We start from the raw sequence: 27,329 nt of genomic DNA, 5'->3' as shown, positions 1-27,329 counted from the left end.
TGAATGAGTGAGCAAGTGAGAGCTAGAAGCATTCTCAATGGTCACTAGCAACGCAAACTTCAGCACCAAGAACAGCAAACTGCTTCCTAGAACAGGGAGTCAGTCATTCCTCTCCCCAACCCAAACCTCAGCCCTCCCGTGGTTCAGTGCTCAGGTTTCTAAACAGCACAAAATGTTGCTCTTTCCATGATGTGCCGTCCCTCGCCTCTTGAAGTCACACACCTCCTCTCATTTCTGTGTCCAGGTTGTGCTGCTCTACGCTTCTACCTACGTCCTGGTGTCCCTCAGCATAGATAGATACCACGCCATCGTCTACCCCATGAAGTTCCTGCAAGGAGGTGAGCTGGCTCAACCAAGTGTTATTTCATAAAGGACCATCCTTGGGGGAGGGTGGGATTGTTTTCACTGTTACACTCATAATAATGCTTTTATTCTTCCCCCTATCCTCTCCCCCTCTACTTCCTCCATTTCATGGGTCTGACGTCCAAAACAATGTAAAAAAAAAAACGCTTGGGTACCTGGGAAAATATTGATGGTTGCCATGGATGGTCAGGAGCCTCTAACTAGGGAAGGTGGTTTGCTGACCGTTCACCTTGATGCTAATGCTTCCAGATTTTTCCTTCACAGCACTGTTGACACACATACTAGTCCAAAGAAATGAACACTCGCACTTCAACCAGCTCATTTTCCAGAAAAAAGTACCTTGCCATTTTTACCCCCAAACCACAGACCTAATTGGAAAGATATTCTTACCTGATAATCATACTGAAAACAAGGACACCTCTCCTTGATCCAGAGATAGTGAAGAATCCTGAAAGAAGGAAGCAGATAGGTCAGAGGGAAGGCTGAAACCACATAGCCCACAATAGCCAAAGGTGACGCTGCAGCGACGTGGGAGGAGGGTTAAGCGCACTTCCTGAATAGATCGTGCAAATGCCCGCGACCAGAAGGACCCCAGGTAACTGGCAGGGTGATTCCAGGAGCACAGTGAGGAGGGCTCATCACAGCATGTCTCCCTGCCTGCTGTCCTCCCTTCTCCCCAAGGGATGGAGGTCTCTGCCTCCAAGTAGTGGAGATGATGGATTTGAAGAGGCACAATGGCGTCCTGAGAAGCAATGATGCCCTGAAGGGACGGTGGGACATAGTCACAGGACTCGTTGTCCATTACTCTGCCATGGGCACAGCCCACTCTCCTCCATGACCCCTGAAAGCAAGTAAGAACCCAGCGTCTGGGGACCCGTACTACACTGTCCCAAGCAGCCTGTTAAAACTTATAAAATGAAGAACCTAATACGAAATCTTGACTATAAAGTGCAATCAGATATAATAACAAATATGACAAAAGCCAAACTGTGGGAAATAGATAATACATTTAAAATACCATTCTGCAGAATTTACTCCTAAAGAAACAAAATTTAAAAGTAGAATTAATGTCTTCAGATACTATTCAGTACATCAAATAATGTTGGCACAGATCATTTGAATAGCAAGTTAACAATATCTAATTAAAATATAAAATGTGCAGCCCTTTGACATAGAAATTCTACTTCTTGGTACCTTCTCTACAGAAACGCCCACATGTGGGCAGGTACATGTGCTGTGTATTGTAGCGTTGCTTGTTCAGCAGAGCAGCAAGTCAGTGCTAACCTTGGTGTCCCTTGGAGGACTGGTTAGCTATCCTTTGGAGAAATTTCGCTGGCTTGGGTTTAGTGATTGCAGACTGTGTACCATTCATGATTCGAAGTTCTTTACATATGTTAAAACTTTAATTCTCACAACAGCTCTGTGAGGTAGGTTCTCTTATTATGTGCATCTTCCAGTCTGGGCAATTACAATCGAGAAAGTAAGAGTAACTTGCTCAAGGTCACACAGCTGGTAAGTTCAGGGGCAGGATTTGAACTCAGTCTGGGTCCAGCTCAGTCACCCTTGACAACGGCATACCCGGCTTCTCCCAGTAAGGACATGGGAGAGCTATGGACCGTAATATGCTTGACATCAAAATATCTGCGTCTCATTTTCAGTGATAAAAACAACAGACATAATAATCCATGCAATATGGTAACATTAATGTCAAGAAAAAAACTCGAAGCAATGCTAGATTTTGCCTACAGAGAAAGAGAGAAAGAAAAGGGCAGAGGAGAGAAAATGCAAGAAAAAGGGAGGTCCCAGAATAAAACACAATTACCTGCAAGGACGCACACCAGCCTATCCTCACTTCCAGGGTCGGGAGTTGGATTAGCCGTAGTAACCACAGGGTTTTACAGCAGGAAGGGAGTTTTTATACCAGAAACATAGTGATGTGTTGTATGCAATTACAGGGAATTTAAAAATAGAATTTGTAGGCTTTTCGTGTGTGTGTGTGTGTGTGTGTGTGTGTGTGTAAGTGAAGGTGTACGGCCAGCACCAAGCTTTCTGGGCACTGTCATGCCCTAGTGATTATGATGGAGAAGGAGGTGGAGGAAGGAATGAGGGGAAATGCGAGAGACGTTTTATGATATACAAGTATGCATGCAAAGGTGCAATGCACTAATTTATCCATCTATTTATTTATACCCAGCTGGTTCCAGGAAGGACTGGAAGTGTCTTAGAAAAAGACACTTACACCAGAGTATTTTAAGGTGAAGAAGTAGGAGTGAAGGGGAAGTAAGTATGAGAAAACACGTGAGGAGTGCCTCAAGATACTTGCTGGAGGGGGAGGATTTGGAGCCAAGAAGGAAACGTGGTTAGTTACCCGTCTTGCCATATTAATTAGGTTTTAAAAAAAAAATTGACTGTTGAGCTCAGTGCAAATATCACAAGTTCTGGAAGACATTGTACAATATTCTGAACAGTGTCTAAATTACAGGAAAGGCAGCGGTGAATATTTTACTGTTCTTTTAAAGTTGTAAAGTAATTTATTTCCTCACCACAAAATTAATAGAGGCTCCATGTAGGGCACTTGGAAAATAATCCTTTCCAATAGCTTCAGGGAAAGATGCAAGCACGAAAACAGACATTAGCCGTTTTTCCTTCCTCTGCCCAACCCCAGTTGACGTCTGGGAGGAAACATACAAATAATAGGGGGAGACCTGCTGCTGGGATGGAAGCCAAGGAAAGAAGCCATCCAGATACCAGAAACTTGAAGGCATTCCCAGCGCACAGGGAGCTGATTTAACAAGGATGCCAAGCCCGCTAGGAAAGCTGCTTGGCCTTGTAGGGAGTTGCAAAGATCCTCATAGTTAGAGGGTGAGGTAATAGGTCAGAACAGGGCATGAGATGGTGCAGGGAGATCGACACTAGAGTCAGTTTGGTGCTACACTCATCTGATTTAAGGGTAGCTGTGAGGGGCAGGGTTAGGGCTGTGTGTGACTGAGCTAAGAGAAGGTGGGAGAAGACCGTCCCCACAGAGCAGCACAGCCTTTCCGCGCTGAATGGAGCAGGTGGACCCACATGTGGCTGAGCAGACACAAGGCAATGGCAACTATCCCAAAGGAAAGAGACGAGAAGGGGAGGCCACATATTACTGACTTCTTACTGCTTTTTATTAAAGTGGTACCTTCCTTAGCCAGCAAGTCCAAAGACATGGACAATTTTAAGACTCTTTAGGAAAAATAAATGTAAAAATAATTAGGGAAACATTTACTAATAATAAAAAGAGATATACAGTGCTAGATATTAAAACATAATATGATACTTTGATAATTTAAATAAAAATACTGGTATCAGAATAACCTATGTAAAGCCTATGTAAAGTACACAGAATATCAAATCAGTAAGAAAAGAATAAATTAGTCAACACAGGGTGTTCCAATAGCTGTCTGACCATTTTTTTAACACATTAGCTCACTATCTGTCATAGCTAATTACAACGTAAATTCCAGTTGGATTGAAAAGTCAAATCTTCAACATGAAAGGACCCGGCATGGGTAAAAGTTTTATAATTTTGGTGAAAGATCTTTCTAGGAATAACAGCAAAGGCACAGACAATAAGGAAAAGAGAGATAGTTTTTCATATATCAAAAAATTGTAATTTGTTATACAAATAATAAACATTAGAAACATACTTAAAAAGCAACTTGACAAATAGAAAATATTTGTATAGTACAGGCAAGGGGATGATACCTTGTTATAAAGAAATCTGGCAAAGAAATAAGAGCATATCCTTTTGAAAAGTGGACAAATAACATGAAAAAATTAAGAAACAAGGAACTCTTTTGACTACTAATCGACGAACTGCAAAATTTAATGGTTGGAGAGAAACTCTTCCCAGCTTGATAACAATATTAAAAGAAAGAATCCTCTGTGTTGGGAGAGTGCAAGGAAATGGGAACTTCTGTAAACTTGTGGTGGGAACCATAAATTATAGACCCTTTGGGGGAAATTTAGCAGTTTTTGCCAAACGCTTCTGTTTCTGTCATCCTAAGGAAGTCATTAGAACAGTGCAAAGAGATACATATAAATTATTTACAATAAAAAATAATTGGAAACTATTTAAATACTTAATACTAAGCAATTGATAAAATTGGAGTTGAGTGTAACCCTGGAAAAACGTTACTTTACCAGTGCTTTTCAAACCGCACTTCACACACTGGTGCCCGGAGGGCTCATTCTGTGGAGCTACTCCAGGACGGGGCTGGAAGGTTCTGGCTGTCATGTACCTTCACCTTGACCTGCCTGGGCTTCCTGCTCTGAGCTCCAGATAAAATTATATTTCAAGAAAGGCTCTTACTGCTTGGAAAGCATATGCATTATGATCGCATTTTTATATATGTAATTTATATATTATATATGAATACATCATCAAAATTTTAACTGGCTATTTCCGGGTGGTGCCCCTATGGCACATGGAAGGATGCTAGACTGACCAAGAGTCCCATCCCTGCCTGGAGGATCAGGAAGGTAACCAGAGACACTCATTTGCATGGCAACCTATCGAATGTATATGGAACAAACTGGTCTCTCCAAGACTCTAAGAATGGATGCATCAACATTTTAAGTCAAGTGGGTTAATCAGAGAAGGAGAAGGGAAGTAGAAATTGGGGAGCATGGACCTTCCGCCAGGCAGTAGGCCAGCTTCTGGGCAAGGATGGTCTCTTTCATCCCTGCATCAGCGCTAGATGCTGGTCCTACTATCCCCATTTTATAAATGAGGAAACTGAGGCTTGGAGAGGTCCAGAGTTCCCCTCACACAATGAGCCTTTTCTGCGTTACACTCCAAGCGTGCTCCCAAAGAATGTTTCTGGAAGCCCTGCCAACCCTCTCTTTTCTTGGAGCAGAAAAGCAAGCCAAGGTCCTCATCGTGACTGCCTGGGGTCTCTCTTTCCTGTTCTCCATTCCCACCCTGATCATATTTGGGAAAAGGAAACTGTCCAACGGTGAAGTGCAGTGCTGGGCCCTGTGGCCTGATGACTCCTACTGGACCCCGTACATGACCATTGTGGCCTTTCTGGTGTACTTCATCCCTCTGACGATCATCAGGTAAGAGGCCAGCAGGCCAGGCTCACACAGAAGCTTTCCTGGTTTGCCCACCGCGGCTCTCCTCCCCGGCAGCTCACTTACTGTTCCTCGTGTTCTTGGGAAACTGGCCAGGCCACACGATTTTAGTTAAAGCTTGTGCTAAGCTCACCTCCTCCAAAGTAAAGTAAGGAGCAGGGAAGTCACAATTTCCAAGTGTGGAGTATAGGAAAGGCATGGTACTAAGTGACTAACAATTATCCCAGTAACCACACTACAATCCTAGGAAATAACTACTGCTGTCCCCATTTTATGAATGATAAAACTCAAGCTCAGAGAGGTTAAGTAACTTACCCAACATCACACAGGATTTGAACCCAGGTTTTTCTGATCCCATACCCTGTTCTTTCTCCTATGTCATGCAGGCTTTCAAATATAAGACATAGTACCCATTTCAGAGATCTTATATTATAATTGAAAAGACAGACCTCCTTGAAACAAAACAACAAAACCACAATAAGGCAATAAATATGCTAATATGTGTACAGTGAAATCAGGTAATGGCAGAGAACACTTATTGGAAGCCACCATGGAAGGATTCAGATAGGAGAAGGGGAACGGGGAGATAAAGCAGGTTTCCTGTTGCCCAGAGGCCAGAGTGATTGTGGTGACAGGGAAGGACAGAAAGGCTGTGCCAGTGGGAGAGAAGCTGAAAATAAGCTCTTTCTGGGTGGGGTGAGCCTCAACAATGAAGGGTGTTAGTAACCAAGCCATAGGACGTTCCCTGTGTCCTGCAGCCAATGGTGGGCCTTTCAGCAGAAACCACAACCAGCTGGCCTCACCTGGTCACATGGCAGGGTTCCTCTGGAAGCGTGGCTCTGCATGGGTGGACAAGATGGGGGATTGCGGGAGGTACCTAGCATGTATCCTGTGTGTGTGGGCCATGCTGACGCTGTGAGTGTCCCCAAGCCTGCCAGGATGTGTCACATAATTTGTCCTGGGCAAAGAAAGATCAGCCTTTGGTTTTAGATGGTATAAATAATTTTGTGAAAAAAATCCTTGTACCGAAAATGACTCATGAGTCTGATTATTTCCTCAGAGCTCATTGGAATAGAATTGCTAGATCAAAGTTGACGTACATTTTAAGACTTTGATGGATATTCATAAACTGCCCTGCCACTAACAAACACAAGCTCTGCTTTTTCTTTTCCCCACCCAATGAAGGTGGCGCCATTTCTGTATTAAATCTTTGCCAAACATAGAGGTTAAAAAAGTCTCTCACTGTTTCAATATGCATTTCTTTGATCAGTAAGTGGTTAGGTATTTTTCAAGGGTTTTCTGACATTACGGGAATCATTTGTTCTTGCTCTTTGTTCATCTTTAGTCTCAGAAAATGCTAAAGCTGGAGAAATGTTATCCATCACATAGTTCAGCCGCTGAGTTTTTTACAAGAACAGACTTAGGTCTAAAGGAAGCGAAATGACTTGCTCCCCATCAGAGAGTGAGCTGGGCGGGGCACAGTGGTCTCATAGCCAGCCCAGCAGCCTCTCTGAGACTGGAGATTGTCCAGTCGTCCCTGCTGAATCGACAAATCAACATCTATATTTTATTTCAACTTACTGTCCCCCTCTCCACCAAGTTAAGTTTGGGAGGAATCTTGAAGGAAAGATGAAGGTTATTTAGACAACCAGTCAAAGGTAAGTCATAGCAACATTAGAAGGGGTAGGTAAAAGAAGACAGAGGCTAGTCTCAGACATTAAGAAAATATTTGGAAGGAAGCGGCTCAGGCCGTCACAGGCAACTGACTCATCAATTTCAGTGGCAGTTGCATGTCCTGGCTTCTCTCCTGATTGATTTCCTATCAGCTCCTGAAATCAGTCAAAACCCTTGCTCAGCAGGCCGCCCTGCTCACAATATGCTGCTGGCCCCATCTGTCAGGCGGGTCTTTCACTGTCTGAAATTCCCCCCATTAATTTGAGCTGCTTCTTCCCACCAGGACTTCTCCTCAAACTCGTCTACAGCCCACCTTGTGCATTTTTGTACTGTCCTTGGAAAAAGCAAAGTATAATTTGATGATTAAAGGGGATGATTTCAAAAGTGGGTTTCACTCAGCCCTCATCAAACCAAGGCCTCCTTAAATCCTGCTCCTTGCTTCCCACTGAGGCAGAACCAAGAATAGTCAGTGACCTCCCTCGGTCCTTGAACTTCTCTGAAGCATTTCCTACCTGCTCAGTCTCAGGGTCTTCACTCTTCTGTGGTCAGACTCCTCCTGTTGCAGAAAGAGCTTCTGTCTGGAGGACACGGCACCTTGTTGTGTTGTTTCTTTTGTTGACCTCTTTCAGCTTCTCCTCCCTTCTTGCAATAAGACCAGGCCCACAGAGAATTTTCCAGCTAATTCCTGGGATACGTTACTACAGTTCCATGTCTCTCAGAGCTCAAGTTCAATACTTCTTTCTTGCTTGCTTCCTTTCTTTTCTTGCTTGCTGGCTTATTTTCCTTTACCATACTTTGGACTCTGAGCATTCTATCATCTGTGGCTCTTTTAGATAAGGTTAAACTCTTATTTTCAAGCTAAAGTCAACAAAAGAAACAACTCAAATAAGGTGGCCACTCACTTTATTACCTATGCCTCAGGCTGTATTGTCTCTCATATATCATATATGTATACATACATATATACATATATATATTTTACCAAATTCATAAGCAAAATATGTCATTGTTGTTTTAATTTGCATTTCTTTCATTACAAGTGAGGCTGAACACATTTTATATGTTTATCATTTTTGCTTTTTAAATAAACTACCTATTTATATTATTTTACCCATTTTTCTCTATTTTATTTTCCCTATTCTCTAGAGATATTCTTTATATAATAGACTTTTCCTGTTTTTATATGTTGACTATATTTCCCTAGTTTGTCATTTGCCTTTTCACGTGGAATATGGTTTTATTTTGCTTTCATTTAATATGACTTACATAATTAAGAAAAGAAAACAAAGAGTGAATACCTATAATTAGAAATGAGAAAGTCAAATAACTAGTTTTTTAAAAGTTAAAAGAATCATAGGAAAGCACTTTGCAAAACTTTCTAGAAATACATGTGAAAATATGAATGAAATGTATGTGGCTCTTGGATAACATATAGATGTTTTACATTTTAGTATTCACGTCTAGTCATGCTCCTCTTTACATTTTATTACGTCACGTCTTTCTTAGGAAATTGTCCCTTCCACATACTTATCTATACTTTGATTTAAATTTTTTATGATTTATTACATTAATTATTTGAAAATAATTTCAGTGTTGGGAGGACATTAAAAATATCACTCAAAAATACATTTGATTTGATTTGCCAATTGTCTCAGTTTCATTTACTTTTGGTGTTAGGTGTGAATTAGAGATCTAAGTTAAATTTGTCTTTTTAATGTTGGATCATTTATCCAAAACACCACTTACTAAATAATCTATCGTATCTCTACGGTACAAAATGGCAGTTCTATCATATTCATATTTATATTATAAATACTCTTTGTTTCTGAACTTTTGTTCCATTTACTATGTTTTCATTTTCTCTATTCTCTATTTCTAGAGATATTCCTTATGCAGTAAACTTTTTTTTGTACTTTTCAAATATTTCACCAGTTTATCATTTGCTTCCTCATTTTGAACATGGTTTTATTTTATTTTCAGTTACTAGGGAGTGACATAATTAAGAAAAGGAGAGAGGACTCAAAAACCTAAATTAGTGGCTTTTCTGCCCCTAATACCACACTGTTTTAATTACTGTAGCTTTGTATACATTTACTATAGGCTAGGTCACTTGTCTTTTTCAAAGATTCCTGGCTATTCCAGGGGAAGCTGCTGACACTCTCCCCTTGCCCCCCCCCCCATTCCAACGAGAGCGAAGCTTTGTTGCTTCCAGGACGCCCCACTCGGGCCACCGTGGTGCGTTTGCACACATCGTCCCGTGTGCTGCGCCTCCTCCAAACTCAGGTGCCCTGCTTCCAGCAAACTGCTCCACATGCTTCATGTCTCCTTTCACACGCCCAGGCCACGTGGAGCTGTCCCTGCCAATCCTACACCAAGCAATGCTCCAGGTGCTCCCTTCCCAACCGTCACCCTTAGCTGTCCGTGTCACCGTGGAGGCTTGTGGTGGTGTCATCGCCGGCTTGTGCACAGGAAGCCTGTGTGGCTGCATCTCTTGAGGACAGGAACTGTTGTCTCTTAAGTTCTGGATTCCAAATCCACCCCGCAATAGACACCTACACATGTTGCACGGAACAGACAATGCCAGCCTCACTGATCCACTATCCACTGCCCCAGTCACAAGACAGAGGTGTCACATCACTCTGTCTCTCTCACACGCACACACCTGATGTGAAAATTTCTGGCATATGGTAGATGCTCCATCAATATATGTGGAGGGAAAGAAAGAAGTGAGAAAAAAAAGATGGGAGAGAAGAAGAAAGGCAGACAGGGAGGGAAGGAGACAGGATGGAAGGAGTTCTATTGTCTGAGGCAAACTCATGAGACAGCTGTGTAGGAATCAAGAGTTAGCTGTTCTGTCACCAGTTAAATCAGGCTCTCAGGACTTGAAAGCATAATGACTGACAATAAAAACAATACATTGTTTTTCTGGGTCAACACAAGTCCTGTTGTTCCAAAATTCACTTGTAACTGTCTAACTGTTGCCGGGGAGCTTATTAGCTCTGGTGTAATTGCATTACTTTAGCTGCGGTTATTTTCTTGCTACTTAATGGATTTCTGATTCTCTTATCATTTTTATCTCTGTGAGGTAAAGGGAGAGGCATAAAATATCCAGGGCCAACAACTGCCAAGAAATAGTGAAAAAAAAGCACATTTGTCATTGAGCACTGATTCGTGTTATATTATATATACATACATATATATATATCCATTTATTTTGCTTGGAGAATGAGGATCAGACTGTGGGAAAGCCCCGTGCTGAGCTCTGTGGAGTAAAAGGCCATGGCAGGTAAAAGGGCCCCAGGGGCATGAGGTCCAAGACCAAGGAGGGTCACCTGTCATATCAAGGAGGGAAGTGACATCCTGTATACTGTCATTTGAGGAGTGGCAAGAGTTACGTCTTTTAAACAAGCCATTTTCACTGCTTTGTTAGGTTACGGTAGAGGTCTGTGATTGGATTTCCAATATCCATTCCACCCTAAGTCACTCAGGGCAACCCCTCCCCCAGACAGGTGAATGGCTCAGGAATGACCATATGATCCAATTCTAGCCAACGCGACTTGAGGGAGTGTCTTCTGAAGAGCTTTTGGAAAAGATTTCTCCATTCTTAGAAAACAAGTCCAGGAGCGGACGGCTTCTCCCTGTCTCTGGATTGACACCTGGAATTGCTACAGCCTGACTTAGAAAGACATCTACACCGAAAAGAAAAACGAAAGGGATGGAAAGGACCCAAGTTGCTGAAGTTCAGCTTTGACCCTTTGAGACTAGAAATATGAGAGATAAGAAGTATTCTAATTGCTTAGGCCAATTTGAATTGGGAGTTTTCTGCAACTAGCTACAAAAAGCATTCTGACTGATACCCAACAGTCCAGACTTGCTGATGCTAAACTTCAGATCTGAACTCTGAAGCCATCATAATGAGCTCTTGTTCAGGGACATTTAAGAAATCTCAGTGAATTCAGTGGTACCAACTGAGTTACTCAGGCCATCCCTTTGACTTTCTCTCTCCTGGGAGCCTATCAAACCTGGTGCCAATGGACTATCTGTATCAGAACTTTAAGTTTTTCTTAGCTCTTAAGTATCAAGCTGTTCCTACATTTTCCCCCAAAAGTTTGTTCTGCCTTCGTATCTCCCTGAACCCAGCTACACACAGATATGCTTGTGAGCCCTGACTCTTTATGCCTATTTCCACTCACTCATTATTTCTAGAAATACCTGTAAGACACCCACCCTCTGCCAGACACTGCGCCAGCCAAGGGGGATACAGAAATGACAGGACATACATGATGTCTGGGTTCAAAAACTGTCTTGTCTAACAGAGAAGGCAGCCAATTAGGGGAGCAGGTATAACACAGTGTTATGAGTATGATGGTAAGGTAAATAGATAGTTCAGTGGGACCCCTGGCAGGGGATGCTAACCTGGTCTAGAGATCAAAGAAAGCATTCAGGGAGTAACTAGAACCATATATAGCATATGTAGCTCAAATACACGCCCCCAAAGGAGCCTGTACACCCCCCTTTCTGAGAGACAAGCTGGTTAACAAGACTTTTCAGTCAGAAGATCCAGGTAGGCTATGGTCCAGCTCTGCCATTCTCTAGCTGTGTAAACTCACACAAGTCACTGAAGCTTTCACATCTTGAGAATGAGAATAATACTAGCACCAACCATATAAAGTTGTCTGAGAGATTAAATGAGGTAATTTCCATAAAGGGCTTAGCACAGTTCCTAGTTAATGTTATGGTGAGCAAATCGACACTGTTTTCATCGCAACATTACATCAGAGCTTTGGTGGCCAGCAGACCTTGATTTGAATCTGGCCTCTGACACTTCCTAGTCATGGGACCTCCGCGTTGTCATCCATAAAACGGGGACAATACACTCTAATTTCCATTGTTCACACATGCAGTTATAAAATAAGAATGTGTAGGACACAAAAACCACAATCAATATGTAGTAAGCATTTAGCATCCGGTGCCCAGCACTGTGTTAACCAATGAAATGAATGAGACCAGATGTAAAGCACTTCACAGAGGGACTGACACACAGCAGGGCTCAACACTGACTGCTTCCCTTCCGACCATCCTCTACGTGGGCACTGGAGTGAGAAGTGAGGCACGTGAGCCCTTGCTCCCATCTCAGGATTCCTGCACCAAGTTGCTTGAGTTGCTTCTGGAGCATATTCCCTCCTCCCCACCATCAGGCCGCACTACTGTAGTCATTTCACAAAAAGATGGAATAAAATTCGAGGACAATTGAGTCGGTCTACACTCCCACAATACTGCCATCTTTCATTCAGTCTAGTGCAATAGCGCCCTATCTACTTGTACCCCCTTTTAAATCCCTACTCCACATGACGGCCAGAGCCATTATTTGGAAAATTGTTAAGCATACAAAAGGGTAAAAATGAAAAATAAAAATATTCTTCCCACCCCACCTCACCCCGCATCCTGTCCTCAGAAGTAGCACTGCTAAGAATTTCTTGTATACCTTTCCAGGAATGTTCAATTCCTATACCAGCATATACGTCTATATAGAAACAAGTTATACACACTGAAAACTGTCTGATCTTTGAAAAAAGTGTTGACCAACCATTTCACTTTCCTGCTAAGAGCCCCTCATTGAATTTCCATAGTTTTCGAACAAGGTCCAAAAGCTCTAACTCTGTGCACAAGGCCCTGCATGCTCTGGTCCTTACCTCACGCTCCATCCTCATCTTAGGCCACACAAACGGCCTATGCACATGTTTCAGTCACTGGCTTTCTCTAAGCTCTTTGAATGTGTAGTGCTCCCTCCTACTTCTGAACCTTTGCACATACTGTTCACTTTGCTTCAATGATCGTCCCTTCACCCCAACAGTTAAAAGACATTTTATCCTTCAGATCCTAGCTGAAACTTCACTTCGTCTGGGAAAGCTTCCCTAATGCCCAGAACTAACTGGTCAAGGTCCCTATTACCGTGTTTGCCAGAAAATATGACCTATCCAGACCATCAGCTCTAATGCATCTTCTGGAGCAAAAATTAATATAAGACCCAGTCTATTATATTATATTATATTATATTATATTATATTATATTATATTATATTATATTATATTATATTATATTATATAGACCTGGTCTTATATTATAGTAAAATAAGACTGGGTAATATAACATAATACCGGGTCTTATACTAATTTTTGCTCCAAAAGACACATTAAAGCTGATGGTCTAGCTGGGTCTTATTTTCGGGGAAACACAGTAAGCACTATACTGTGATGGAATCATGAATATCCCATTACCTTCATGGGAATGCATTGATTAGAAACAAGCCACAGTTTCCGCCATACTCATGGGGAGAGGACACACAAAGGCATGAACACAGAAGGCAGGAATGTTGGGGCCACAGGAAAGATGGTCTAAAGTCAAGGTCGTACAACTAGCAAATAGTAGAGCCAGTCACAAGTCTAAATGTTTCTGACCCCAAACCTTGTGTTTAGATGCTAATCTCAGCTATACCTCTAACGACCGAGGTTATCTTACAGAAATTTAACTCCATCAGCCCTAGCCTCCACACTAGAAAAAGAAGTAGCTGTATCCAAATGATCTTTCTGGTGGCTTTCAATGTCAATTTGCTGTGATTCCATAATCAGCAAATACAGAGGGCAGGCATGGTTGAGGGACCCCGCCTTCCATTCCTCGCACTCAGGAAGTGGGAGTGGTCCTCTCTCTGTGTCACACTAGAGACCCACCAGCTATTTTAATGTTACCTTTGCTTTTTTCCACAGTGTCATCTATGCCATTGTGATCCGAACCATTTGGATCAAAAGCAAAGGCTGTGAGATGGTGATTTCCAACTGCTCAGGTAAGTAAGTTTCCAACATGCATTACTTAACTCTTGGCTAATTTGGCCTCTGCAGAGGTTTTCTTCTTGCAAATGTCAGCTTGGGCTCTGGCTATAACGTGCCTGCTCTGTTAAATCAGGCCCAGCAGGCATCTCGAACCACCAAACGCTGTCCCAGACAGGCTCTGCCTTCTCCACCTGGCCTCCCTAAAAACTGGGGTTTGGGGTCTGGCCAAGTTGTAGCAGCAGAGTCTCTCCAAGCAGCCCTAGAGCCAGGATTTGGGGTGGCCCCAGTGTCTCAGGCCTGGCTGTGAAGCACCCTGGAGGACTCTGGGATGAAAAGAGAGGACTGTCTGAGGAAATCACCATACATTCAGCAAGAGGACACACATTTCTGTTGGGCTTGAGTTCACAGACGGAGAAAACTGCCATCTCTCCAGAGAACAGTCCTAAACCAATCAAAGCATGGGTCATGCTTTCCCCACTGTCCCACCAGACTGAGCCTGAGATCACCGCTATAACCTTCCCCAGTTTTGTTTGAGTAAACCTCAGTGCAGACCACCTAAGCAGCCGGTCCTGAGACTTGGAGGCCTAAAGCTTTCTCGTCGCTCTGCTCCTGATCCAATAGGCCATGGAATCTACCTCATTCTCCTTGAGTTCATCTCTCACAGAAATGAACAGAGCAAATGTTGCTGGCAATTTGAGGTGTTAAAAGGTGTCCACATTCTATCAGCTACCCCACCACCCAAGGTATCTCCCACCACCCCTTTCTCACCAACCTTTCACCACTGTGGTTGGGCCCCTGTCTCTTGCCAGTGTCTCCCATATCTCCCTGTCACTAGATTTTCTAGGTCCTGTACTCTTGGGTTCCCGTCCTCCAGTCTCTGAAATATTACACAGCCACATAGAGATCAGTTTTGCCATTGATATACAGTATGTCATTATCCCTCCCTAAAGGTGGAAATTGCTAGCATGAGTTTTCATTCTTTAATACAAATTTATAGCTCCATTATCCCTATTTTTCAGTTGTCTATATCCTTATATCACCATCAGTGACCCTGTTCTGGAATGAGCAGCAGACGGTACTCTCAAAAGCCTGTATACTCTCTGTATCTTATTCATAAGTGGAACTCACTTATTTCCTGGCTGTCATTACAGCCAAGCAGCTCTGGAGTTGGCTGGTAAATAGAATCTCCAGTGGTGTGAGCACGCAAGGATTATTGCTCATCAACAAGGGGACATCAGCAATGATTAGTGTGAACAGAAGCTCTCTTTGTAAACACAGGCTGCAAAATTCAAGTCATCATTAGTTTAATAGCCACTCTTCTCATTGCCAAATATGTCTAGTTTCTCCGCCACAAAGGCTGACAGAAAGAAGGAAAAAAAAGAACTATTTAATAACTGATTGGGAGACTCCCACAAACAAGTGTGGAGAACAAGAGGTAGAGAAGATGAGGTTTCCAAACTTGTGCATTGTTGTCTTCCGTAAACGAGCATGCTCTTGATGCCCAGGGGTATCTATCTGTTCCTATAAAATAGAAGATTAATTACATGGGGGCAGGAGTTGGGGGAGGGGCACCCATGAGCTAGACAAAGTGTAACATATCTGGATAACTCTGTCTGGCCATTATGACTTAGAAGATATGAGGTGATTCATACTATATCCAAATTGCATGTTTCAAATTAAATGAGGTAGAATGAGGTAGAGCAAAAAGCTTTGGATGAGGAAAGATTTGAGTCCTGTTGACTTCTAGCTAAATCAATGTAAGATAAGCCCATTAACTGCCCTTAGCACTGTTCTTCCTCAGTACATGTGGGTAAAATAGCTTCAATGTAAACAATGACATTTAGCAAAAACTATAAAGAACTTCATGAAAAAATATAACGACATACATAAATGAATCTTGCAACATGTTCGTGGACAGTAAGACTCAACAGCATAAAGATGTCAGTTCTCCCCAACTGATCCACAATTCCAATCAAAATTGAAATGGGACATTTTATTGAGCTTGACAAGCCCATTTAAAAATATATACAAGAATTTCAAGAACCAAGAATAGCTGAGACACTCCTGGAGAAGTAGAATGAGAGAGGAGAGGTTTACTGTACTAAATATTAAGGTTTATCACAAAGTCAGAGAGATTAATAGGGTGTGGTATTGACACAATACAGTAGACAAATAAAAAGTAAAACAGCCCCAAAACAGACCTACACATATATGAGAACTTGGTACATGTTGGAAGGTCACAGGGAAAGAGATGAAATTTGATCTTTACCTCGATTCACAGACAAAACAAATTCCAGGTGAATTAGAGACTTAAGTGTGAAATGTTTGTCTTTTAAAATTTTTTAAAGAAAATGTAGGGTGATATCTTTATGACACTGGGGTAAGGAACATTTCTTAAACAAGGTAAAAGATACCTTAAATCAGAAAAGAAATGATGGATAAATTTGACTCTGTTAATATGTATAAGGTCAAGCAAACCACAAAGTGGGAGAAACTATGTGCAACACATATACCTGGGAAAAGATTAGTATCTATATGTGAAGTCCTAAGAATCAATTTAAAGAGAATTTTTTAAAAGATAAATAGAAAGAATAAATGAGTAAGACAAAGGCATTTCACAGAAGGGGAAAGAGTGACGGCCAAAAGTAAGATTCTCAGTCTCATTGATAATCAGGAATGTATCTAACATTTAAATCTCAGTTAGATACAATTTTCTACCCCAGGATTAATAAAAGTTTTAAAGTCTGATAGTTCTAAGTCTTGACAAAGATATAAAGCTCATGGTTTATTTGACAATTATTATTTCTCAAAAACGTAGTAGGCTTCTGATATTTGCTTCCAGTCAGTTTCATGTGCCAGCAACCATATCCAAAAAGTCTTCCATAATATAATTCTCAGGTCTGACTTGTTCTTTGCTTCCTCACTCAATCTGTGTCTCAGCTTAATGGAAGCTAGCTTACAGCCATCAGAAGTAGCAGGTGGGTGGCCACATCCTTAGTCTGCTCTTTGCCTCAGGAATGCTTCTAAATGGGTCTTTGCTGGCTAAAACTTTTAAATGTTACAGCTTAATTTGGGGACCACAGCCAGCGTCATTGTCATTATGTATGTACATGTGTTTCCTATTGGTTTTATTTCTCTGGAGAGCCCTGAGTAGTACACTGACCCTGTGCTTTGGGCTTTAGGCTCAGTAGGCACAGATTCTGCCTTCCCAGGCATCCTATGTGACCCTTCTACCAAATGCATCTCTAGTGTCCCAGCTTCCAGTATCAGTTTTCTTGCCACCCGCTGCCTGCCCACTAGACCAATGCCACATGTTTTAGGTTTTATGACAGCACTGCTTATGAGGTACCAATTTCTGCTTTAGTTAAGGAAACACTAGCAGCTACAACAGAGAAACCCTAAAATACAGTAGTCCTAACAAAATAGAAGTTTGTTTCTTGCTTAATTAAAGTCCTTTGCTTAATTAAAGGTCAAAGGACACTGCTCCACACAGTCATTCAGAAACTCAAGCAGATAGACACTGTGCCACGTAAAACAGATGACTACTTAGGTACCCCTCAGCATCCTGCAGGCAGGGTGGGGAGAAGAGAGGATGGAGGATTTCTCAGGTGGTTTATCTGAGTCAGGCCTGGGACTGGTATACATGGATTCTTCCCATGTTCCTATAGGCAGAATTTAGTCACATGACTACACCCTGCTGAATGGGAGGCTGGGAAATGTAGTCTAGCTCTGTGCTCCAGGGGGGAAAGGAAAGGATTTGAGGAGCAGCTAACCTGTCTCTGCCACAATTGTTTGAGTCCTGTCAGGGTTCCTGGTTCCCCCTGAGCTGAGGAACTGAAGAACAGAAAAGGCTGTGAGTTAGGTCATACCGCCTCATATCTAGCTGTGACCTCTGGTTGGCTAGAGAGTCAAAAAAAAAAAAAAAAAAAAAAAAAAACACTGAAGGAAGGAAGTAGTCAGTCAAAGTCCCTTAGTTAAGCAGATGAGACATATGTGCTAAAAATATTTAACATTTGGATTATATTTGTAGATAAGCCATCATGGGTCGGAAATCAAACATGAATTTCAAGCTTCAAAAATTTTAGAAACCAGGCATAACTTCTAAAAATATGTTTAACTTTATAAACCAAACAAGTTCCCAACATCTGAAAACTATGTATTTGAAAACATCACTAAGTAGACTTCCTTGTTGACAAATAACCTGCACTTATTATGGGTCCACGGATGGCGCCCCCAGCCCGCCAGGAATCAATTCGGCCTTATTTTTAAATCCAGGATAACGACTGCTCCCCCTTCAGGTGCTCACAAGAAGATTGGCTTCCCTGTGCCTCTGCAGGGGGCCTGGAATGTGAGGAAGGAGAGCAGGAACTGGCCGCCTGGAGACTAATTTCCAGCGTGCCCCCCCCCCCCCCCCAGGGACGCATACTTGAACTAAAACAGCCTAAGGCAGATTGAGTGCGCAGCTTCCAGTCCTGAATCTAATGGACGCTGCCTCTCGCCTCCTCCAGCTATTAATGCACAGTGACGGCTGAATTTAACTGCTTTTCACTCCAGCTCAGTGCCAAGGCCCGGGCAGAAATAATCCTTTTATCTCCCAATAAAGGAGAATTACGGGCATTTTGTAGCTCGCCTGTCTTTGAAGAGTCATCTTTAGAAGCTGGAGGCTTTGCATTTCCTAGAGTGGTCAGATTAAAGACGCGTTTCACTGATCTCATTGAGAGATTGAAGGGCAGGTGGTTCATCAAATTGTCACCCAGTTGCCCTGTGGAAAGTACTGCAAGTCTCCATTTTAAGCAGATTTCAGACATTTCACAAATGTCATTCTCGAGAACTTTTCTGAAAAACCAACTAAGTCTTCAGAGCCACACAGTTTAGGAGCAGCTGATACTCCAGCAAATGGGATGGATGTAATTTGATATCTACAATTTGTGAATTTGGGCACCACGGAATTTACGATCCGGTCCAAGGGGAAGTTTGTGGGGGAGAGGAGATAAATTGGAGGAGCAAAATTCTTGAGTAGGCAGATAGGGTTGGGATTCAGGCTCCAGTGAACATGTGGAACCACGGTGGTGCCCACTGAGCCCCCATCAGTGGACCTAGCTGGGCATGCATGGGGCTGGCATCCTATCCATGCTTCCCTCACTAAGGTGTGCTCTGGGGCAGGCGTGCATCATCCATCCAGAGGAAGGGCACCCTTTCCCAGTTTTCACAAAGGCACCATATGAGCTGGCAAAAGCCCTGACAGTAAAAACTCTTCCACTGCGTCAAGGGACCCTGCGTCCAGTGTCTCCATCCCAAGCGTGGCATCTATCCGCTCCTTTTACTAAGAGCTATTGCGCTGAATTCTGCCCATCCGAATCAACCTTTATTTTCAGCACTTCTTGACTAGAAAGAGGTTTATATTCATTCATTCAACAGATATGAATCACTCATTAAGTTTAGAGGATAGGGATACAGGAATGAAAAAAATTCTTTTCTCCGTCTGATATTCTAATGGACTTTTATATTTGCCCCTTACGTGATTACCAGCAAACAATAGCCCACGTTGGATTAAATTTATACCCAGGCTCCTATTTGGGACAGGTTTTAGTTTTTGTTTTAATTTCCCTTGTTTGAGCTTCTGTTGAGAGTGGAGTTTCAGGGTTAGATGAATGAGTTAGTCTGGAGTAACCATTCTAGGAAAACGGTTTTGCCCTATGTTGCTGAAGCAACCAGGTGGGTGTCCCAGCATCGCCCCCTGTGGTCACATGGCTAATTCCAGCTCCAGTTGATTCAGGGCCTCCAGCCAACCTCTTGAGAGGTCCTGATGTCCCAATACATTTGCATTTTATATTAATCTGCAAATAGAACAGTTTCCAACATCCACCGCAGAGCCATCTTTACTCTGAAAATATCCAAGGTGGCCCTCCGGGGCATAGGGAAGCAGGACATAAGGGGCCCTGTGACAGCTGGGGACTAACTTCCATGTTCGTACTGGCAGAAACAGCACTTCGTTTTACCATTCCCTTTTTGTATCTGCAGATGGAAAGCTGTGCACCAGTTACAACAGAGCGCTCATCTCAAAGGCAAAAATCAAGGCCATCAAGTACAGCATGGTCATCATTCTCGGTAGGGACACCTCTCCTGGTGTTGCAGAACTGAGTGGACATTCCAAACGCAAACTTGTAGCCGGGACCTGGTGGTGGAGAGCCCATCGGAGGAAGGAACTTTTCTAGGGGCACTTTTACCTCTGTCTGATTGGAGAGGAGTCTATGGAACTTAGTCTATTTGTGCCTCCGTCAAAGGATGACATTTGCTTCCTAATTCCTCTCTTTATCAATATAGTTGTCCACCAAGGCCCTGGGGTGGATAATTTGGAGAAAATCTGATTACTAGATGAAGCTGATGGTCACTGTCACCTGCTGACGCTGTTGCTTTCTTTAAGACATTGTCTCCCTCAGGGCTGAAGTTCATGACTAAAAGGGGGACAGAAGTGGCATCCCATTTCTTCTGGGTATTTAATTTCAAGGTCACTCTAAATTCCTCCATAACGGATGCCTTCTCTTCTCTCTCACGCTCCTGTCTTCTCCCTGTTTCTTTTCCTTTCTTTCTACTCTTAAGACCCATTAAGTCACCTCATCTCAGAAAATAAGGTTATTTCTAGAGCACCTAATATGTGTCAGATTGGAGTGTGTTCTTTGTTATTCTCAAACCTTCCGAACTTCCTCTCCATGAGTCCCCCTCAGCTAATGACCTTGAGTCTTATTTCACTGGAAAAATACAAGTATACAGACTAGAACATCCTCCTTCTCCTGCCTTCACCTGCGCCGATGGGAAGCGTCTCTGTCGTGTGCTCTGTCTTTTCTCTGACTTCTGTGGATAAACTGGCACTGCTTCTTTCGATGTCCAAAATGTTCACTGGAGCCTGAATCCCAACCCTATCTGCCTGCTCAAGAATTTTGCTCCTCCAATTTATCTCCTCTCCCCCACAAACTTCCCCCTGGACCGGATCGTATGCACATTCAATAGCTTTATCATGACAGCTCTCACCATGAACTCTAGTAACAGAGCCACCTCACCACTCCCTTCTCCAGCACACGTCCTCCTTCTGTCTGCCTTCAGCTGGTGGCCTGGCTCACCCCCTCACATCATTTCTTTCCCAGCAATGCCACTTCCTTACAAAGGTCTTCTGACTGGTCTGAAATAGCCCTCCTGTAGCCATTACCCTGCTTTATTTTTCTTCTTATTCCTACTTCCATCTGACATTCTCGGATATATATTGATCTGCTTATTGTCTGTCTCTCCTGCTGGAGTCATAATTCCGTGAGAGCCAAGACTTGTACTTTTGTGTTCCTTACAATACATCACCAAGGCCTTAATAGGGCCCCCATATTCTGGGTGCTTAATTAATATTTGGTGAAGGAAGGAATGAATGAGGATATGAAAAAGGAAGGGGGTTTGTGTGATTTCTTTTGTATGTGGCTCAAATACTACTCCTCCCTACCTCTCGTGTGACCCTTGGGAGGTCTGAGAAAGCGTAGCCCTCCTGTTAGCTGCCTCTCAAGTTACCAAAACAGCTATTCTCACCGTTTGAAAACACAACAGCAAAATGCCAAACAGACCACACGTGGTGTGACTTAGCCAGGAGAATATAGGCACAAAACAACACTGTAGGCAGACCTGGGGATAAAGCATAGATGACCCACCAGGGCTCAAAAGCCTATCCCAGAAGCTTCTGAAGTAAATCAAACACTCCCTTGCCTTCCCAATCAGAAGCACAGACCCACATCCACTGAAGTCTCACTCAGGAAGCATATCTTATACGTGTGTTCCAGAGCCAACATAACCTTTCGTAATGAGGAACCACATGCCCAGGACTTGGGGTCCTTTAAGTCAGAGAGGAGGGAAACCCCGCAAGAGCGTCAGCCCAAGCAGACCAAAACAGCCCTTTCTGTAACAAATATTGTGCAATGCCTCTCTACCATCCTGAAACAGAATGTATGCATAATACTATTGACCTCACATAATTCTTAAACAATCAATATGTAATAATATAAAGGAGGAATAGAAAGAAAATAATTTATAATAAAATAATACAGAGTTCAGTGTGCACATACTTGGGCAAAGCTACCCTGGGAGAATAACGAAGCAGTCAGCTAGATGTCGCAATGGTTACCAATGAAAACCAATACAGGTGTGTTTTCATGGAAACATAAAAAATTAAGCAGATTGCTGTCGGTGATTTGATTTTTCTGAGCAGGTGAACAAACCCTGCTAATGTTCCAAATTAAACAAAGTAATCATTCCTCATTTGCAAGGGAACTGCATTTCTAGAAAAGTCTATATTTATTAAAAATATTTGCATTCCTATGTAAAATAGACTTTGATCATTACAAATAGAGTTTTTTGGGTTTTTTTGCTATGTAAATGTCCAGGTGGGAATTCATAGGATGCATGGGACATGGGTGGGACCGCCCTGCATCACACAAGGGAGCTGGCCTCACTGGATAAACCAGAGCCACACCCCCAACAAACACACCTTCAAATACATAAACACACAGATTTTCAAAATGCTCCCAAAAGGCAATTTTGCCCTTCCATGCTCAGAAGTTCCCAAGCTTTCAACAGAGTCACAACCATGATCAAATCGGACCTCCCCTTTACAGATAGAGAAGCTCCAGGAAATGTCCTGGTTTGGAAACATATCTGTGGGATGTATTTGTGTGCATGTGTATGTCTTTAAGTAAATATGACACGAATGTTCACACACCCTGCTATTTTACACCTGTCTGAGCGATCCCGGGTGCTAAGCAACCTCCTAGCTGAGGCTCTAGTCAGGGCCCAGGCAGAGCACCCCTGGTTCTGGCCCGCCATGGTGTCCCTGACTCTCTCCTCCCCAGCCTTCATCTGCTGTTGGAGTCCGTACTTCCTCTTCGACATGCTGGACAATTTCAGCTTCCTTCCAGATACCAAGGAGCGCTTCTATGCCTCTGTGATCATTCAGAACCTGCCGACCTTGAACAGCGCTATCAACCCTCTCATCTACTGCATCTTCAGCAGCTCCATGTGGAGCAGGTAAGGGTCACTGCTGCCTGGGTCACACACGCCGACACCCACTGCGCTGGGACTCCAATGTGTGTCTTCCTCATTCCAGAGCTCCCCAGCAGGTCAGACATGAGACACTTCAGGGCCAGAAAGGTCCTGCTAGTTTAACAAAGGCAAACCCAGGCCCAGGCTGTGGCCCGTGCTCTTTCTCTTGAACCACCTTCTATAGCAACTGTCTCAATCAGGCACACATAGATCTTTCTTTTGTTCAGAGAATTGCCTCAATACGATGCTGTAGTGATAGCAAGACATGGACCACTCTTACCACCTTCCAGATAAATAAAGGCTCATGACGCTAAGTGACACTAGTAGTGAGGGTATAGAAATAATTATAACAGAGATGACATTAGATCCCACTTGCACAGCTCCATCCTTTTGCTGTTTTTCAGCTGTGTTCCTGAACAAGCCACAGGAAGTAAGTGGAGAGTGCTCGCTTCGGCAGCACATATACTAAAATAGGAAGTAAGTGGAGAAATCCATAGGAAATAGAATAATAGAACGGTTTAAAGCTTGGGTTTGACCCCGTGGCTGAGGTCCAAATCCTGCCAATGTGGATTCATAGCTACCTATGACCTTGGACAAGTTATTTAACATCATAAATCTCAGTTTGCACACCTGTAAAATGGGGCTAATAGCAGTGCCTACCTCTTGGCCAGTGATGTCTGTTCAACAGGCTCTCGTATTGACTAGTGGGAATGAGGGCTATGATTAGTGGGGAAGTGGGGGTATTGCATGGAAAGTGCTTAGCACAGTGTCTGACCCTTAATTCATTTGCCATAACTATTATCTCTGAATGTTCTTATTTCCCTTTTCATTAAATCAAATTATTTTCCCTCCCTGTTTTATTCTTTCTCTAGGAAGCAAAGATCACGGGAGTCCAAAATGACGTGCCGGGAGAGAATTGAGAGGCACGAGATGCAGGTTCTGTCTACGCCAGAATTCATCTAGATCCCGGGGCAGAGGTAGTGCTAAGCTGAGCCCATCCGCTCTCCTGGGTCCCCCTCACCACCTTGTACATGGCGTGTACATGGGGCCTGAACCAACTTCTTCACCATGCTCCTTTCATGTCTTGGGGGATGCACAAAGCAAACATCCTCATACGTGTGTATCCCCTGCATCAGCAAATATTGGCCAATATGAGATCACCCACTGTTCATGCAGCAGGGAAGTTGTCTCCTCCTTCCCACTGGTCAGCACCGGAACCCTGTGGACAGAGACATCACTGGCCCAGGGGCCAAGCTTGAGCAACCAGAGAGGACTAAAAGAAGCATGGCTGTACATGAGTCTTCTAATTGCAATTTAAGATGTAAATAAAAGGCTTACAGAGGACTAGATTCCCCCGCACTCAGCCCAGCCTTGGATTGGAGGTTCAGTAGTTGTAGCCAAGAAGATATTTGTCCTTGAAATGCCAACGAATGCATTTCCAGGCATTGGGATTTAGTGTCTCCTCTGCAGATGGCCTTGGTTTGCAGATTGGTGTGTTGGCAGCAGCCATCTTCACAGTCCCATTGTATCAACAAACAAGTTGACACACAACTGCTGGCTCTTCAGAGAAAAGTCAAAGTTAAGGGGTACTTTCTCTGATAGTGCTAAAGAAATAGTGCTAAAGTATCATGGGTGTCAAACCTGCAGTCTGCGAGTTGCAGAGTTGGGACCTGGATCTTATGTGTCTTTGAGGCTCTCTGAAGGCCTCTCTCTTTGCTTTCAACATTTGGACCACTCTGGGCTCATTCCTCACACTTCAGGGACACTCTCCCCTATGATTTCTCTGAACCCTCTCTTTACTGGGGAGCTGAATTCCTTTGGCTTTTTCCAGGCATGATGTTTCTGTAAGCTCTTTTTCGTTTTTGCATATCGCTGGCTGCCATGGTCTATCTAACATCTAGGCCAGGAAGTGCTGGTAGGGCTATTTTAACAAGTCTAAAGTTTGGTATTTATAAGCATAATCCAAGTGAAATACGACAAAATGTTTTCTAGTCATTTTTTTACCATCGGATTTTTCCATAAGTGGAAATGGAATAATTTAATTTGATTATATATACATCCCCACCCACAGCTCTGGGATGCGTGTGAGCTTCTTATTTTTAGCCTCACATACATTCTTGACATTAAAATCTCCTTGGCAAAATCCTTCTTCCCAGAATTATTCTGAGCTCAACTTTTTTTTTTTTTTGGTCTACTGCTAGTGGAGTCATTAAAATGTGCAGTATATTTTCCCAGCACTCTATTCCTTATTATGGCATCAACCCAGAGACTGTGGCATGTTAAGGCCACAGAGGCATTTTTTCCCCCCATAAACTCTTTTCAATTCCATGTGGCCTAAGGGAATGTATCTCTTTAGATAGAAATCAGACTCCTCCGTCACTATCTTCCTGAGAATTAATTTCTAATCTAAGGAGCCTGAATGATCTAGTTTCATGTCTGCACAACAATTTTGAGAACTGCCTCCCTTTCTATCCAGTCACTTAAACATGGGTACAACTGGAAGCTTCGAGTAGTTGAGAAGTAGTTTTCAACATTTCACTTTAAATCAAGATGAGCCACAGAGGACCCACAGAATCATTGCTAAAATAGCTGCCTGCATGGGAGCCAATTAACAGCAAAATCTGGCGGGTGTCCTAGACGGTAACACAGGAGGTTTGGGTTCTCTTGACAGAAGGTTTCAATCTCTGTCAAGTTCTGGTCTGCAAAAGACATTACATGCCTACCTCATCCATCAATAGATTCTGAAAGTTAAGGAGAGAGTCAAGTGAGGGGCTTTGTTCTCTTAAAAACTGTGAATGTGATTTTGTAGTTGTAATGCTGTGTCTCCCATTCCCCAGGACGACTGGAGATCAGTAAGATCATGGGACAGGTTGCTACAGGATAAGCTGCCATTAAAATGAAACTTGCTATATATTGATGTGGATTCTGGAATCCTCATTTGCATGTATTTGCTGAGCTTGGTGAAACATGATTTAAACCTTATGAAAGAACACTGGCAATCACTAGTCTCATGACTTTGATAAATCATTTAATGTTTCTGGGCATCAGTTGTCTCATCTGTAAGATGGAAACAGAGTAAGGCTGCAGCACAGGTCATGTGGTTTCTTTATAGATACAAGTCCTGAGATTCAAATGGCTTACATTATATCCAGAGAGTCAGAACTTCTGGAATTCTTTCCCCAGGGGATCCATGGCTCAGTGACTCAACCCTGAGTCATTTACCCTTTAGACGTTGTGTGTAATGGCTTATGTGATGTCAGAGGGGTAGTAGATTGGGAGAGGGAGGGTATCACTTTGTGAGGGGTGTAAATGATAAATGTCTAACTAGTACATTGTTTTATACACCTGAAACTAATAAAATAAATAAACAAATAATAATAATAAAAAAAAGAAGTTATAACTTCCACATCCTTCACTATGAAGCCATAGAAACATCACTTCCCAATCGCGAAATGCAGTTTGAGCTCTGGAGAAAATGAGAAGCTTAGTGCTGTGATGTCACTATTTGTAGCATTGGATGCCAAGAGAGTCAGCAGGGTGATGTAAAATAAAGATGCTCACTTCCCACACCAAGGTGTCAAAGAGGTCTCTGGTTACGTCATCACATAGCTTCAGGCACAGGTGAAAATTTAGGACAAGAGTAGGTGTGCTTCACATATTTAGCCACGCTACAGAAAATAAGTGTTTCCACTTTACTGAACTAAATTAAATATGAATGGTAAAAACTTCTCCGCTTTCTGGGCTTGGGTGAAACATAATTTAAGTTTAATTTCACCAAGCAAATCTCCCACCTTTTTTTCCCCAGAAAGTGGTAACACCTTTTTAATGGCTTTAACTTGGGACTAATCATGAGGGGGGAAAAAAGATCCCTTTTAAACCAAACGACATGCAGTTTAAACTTTCTTCATCACTTCATTTGGACAACTATGTGCACACATATACAAAAATGACTTTACTTCTTCCTTCCACATCCACAGTGTGGGAAGGGACGCCAAGCCTAGGTCTGCTGAGGAAACAGGAAAACAAAAGAGATTTCTAGCAGGAAATAAAGTGATTCTGCTTTTGTAGAATCATCTCAGGTGAGCCATAGACCTGCTGTCAACTGCAGTTCTTTTATCATCTTTTGAATAGACCTCATTTTATATGCAGATCTACCAGTGTTCCCTGAAGCTTTCAATTGCATTTGATTGAAAGGAGATGGGCATAACCATTTAGGTACCAACTCCCTTGCTTTTGGAAACATGAAAAACCCATGCCTTATTTCTGTGCAATTGTCTTTTAAGAAT

The 27,329-nt window shown here is 42.7% G+C and overlaps 1 protein-coding gene across 1 annotated transcript in view; it reads left to right on the top strand.

Moving 5' to 3' along the window:
- The window catches only part of NPSR1 (neuropeptide S receptor 1), a 106,803-nt gene extending 80,218 nt beyond the window's left edge, over window positions 1-26,585 (top strand). Inside the window, exons 4-9 of the mRNA XM_019726369.3 lie at window positions 245-338; window positions 5,256-5,457; window positions 13,912-13,988; window positions 19,996-20,082; window positions 22,854-23,028; window positions 23,916-26,585. Of these exons, the coding sequence (XP_019581928.2) occupies window positions 245-338; window positions 5,256-5,457; window positions 13,912-13,988; window positions 19,996-20,082; window positions 22,854-23,028; window positions 23,916-24,006 (726 nt within the window). The 3' untranslated portion in view covers window positions 24,007-26,585. The remainder of the gene's footprint in view (window positions 1-244; window positions 339-5,255; window positions 5,458-13,911; window positions 13,989-19,995; window positions 20,083-22,853; window positions 23,029-23,915) is intronic.
- The last annotated feature ends 744 nt before the right edge of the window (window positions 26,586-27,329 follow it).

The sequence above is a fragment of the Rhinolophus sinicus genome, chromosome 4, assembly GCF_057876585.1.
Source record: "Rhinolophus sinicus isolate RSI-liver-muscle chromosome 4, RSI-T2T, whole genome shotgun sequence".
Lineage (NCBI taxonomy): Eukaryota > Metazoa > Chordata > Mammalia > Chiroptera > Rhinolophidae > Rhinolophus > Rhinolophus sinicus.
Note: the sequence above shows the minus strand (reverse complement) of the source record. Positions and strands in the feature narration are given on the sequence as shown.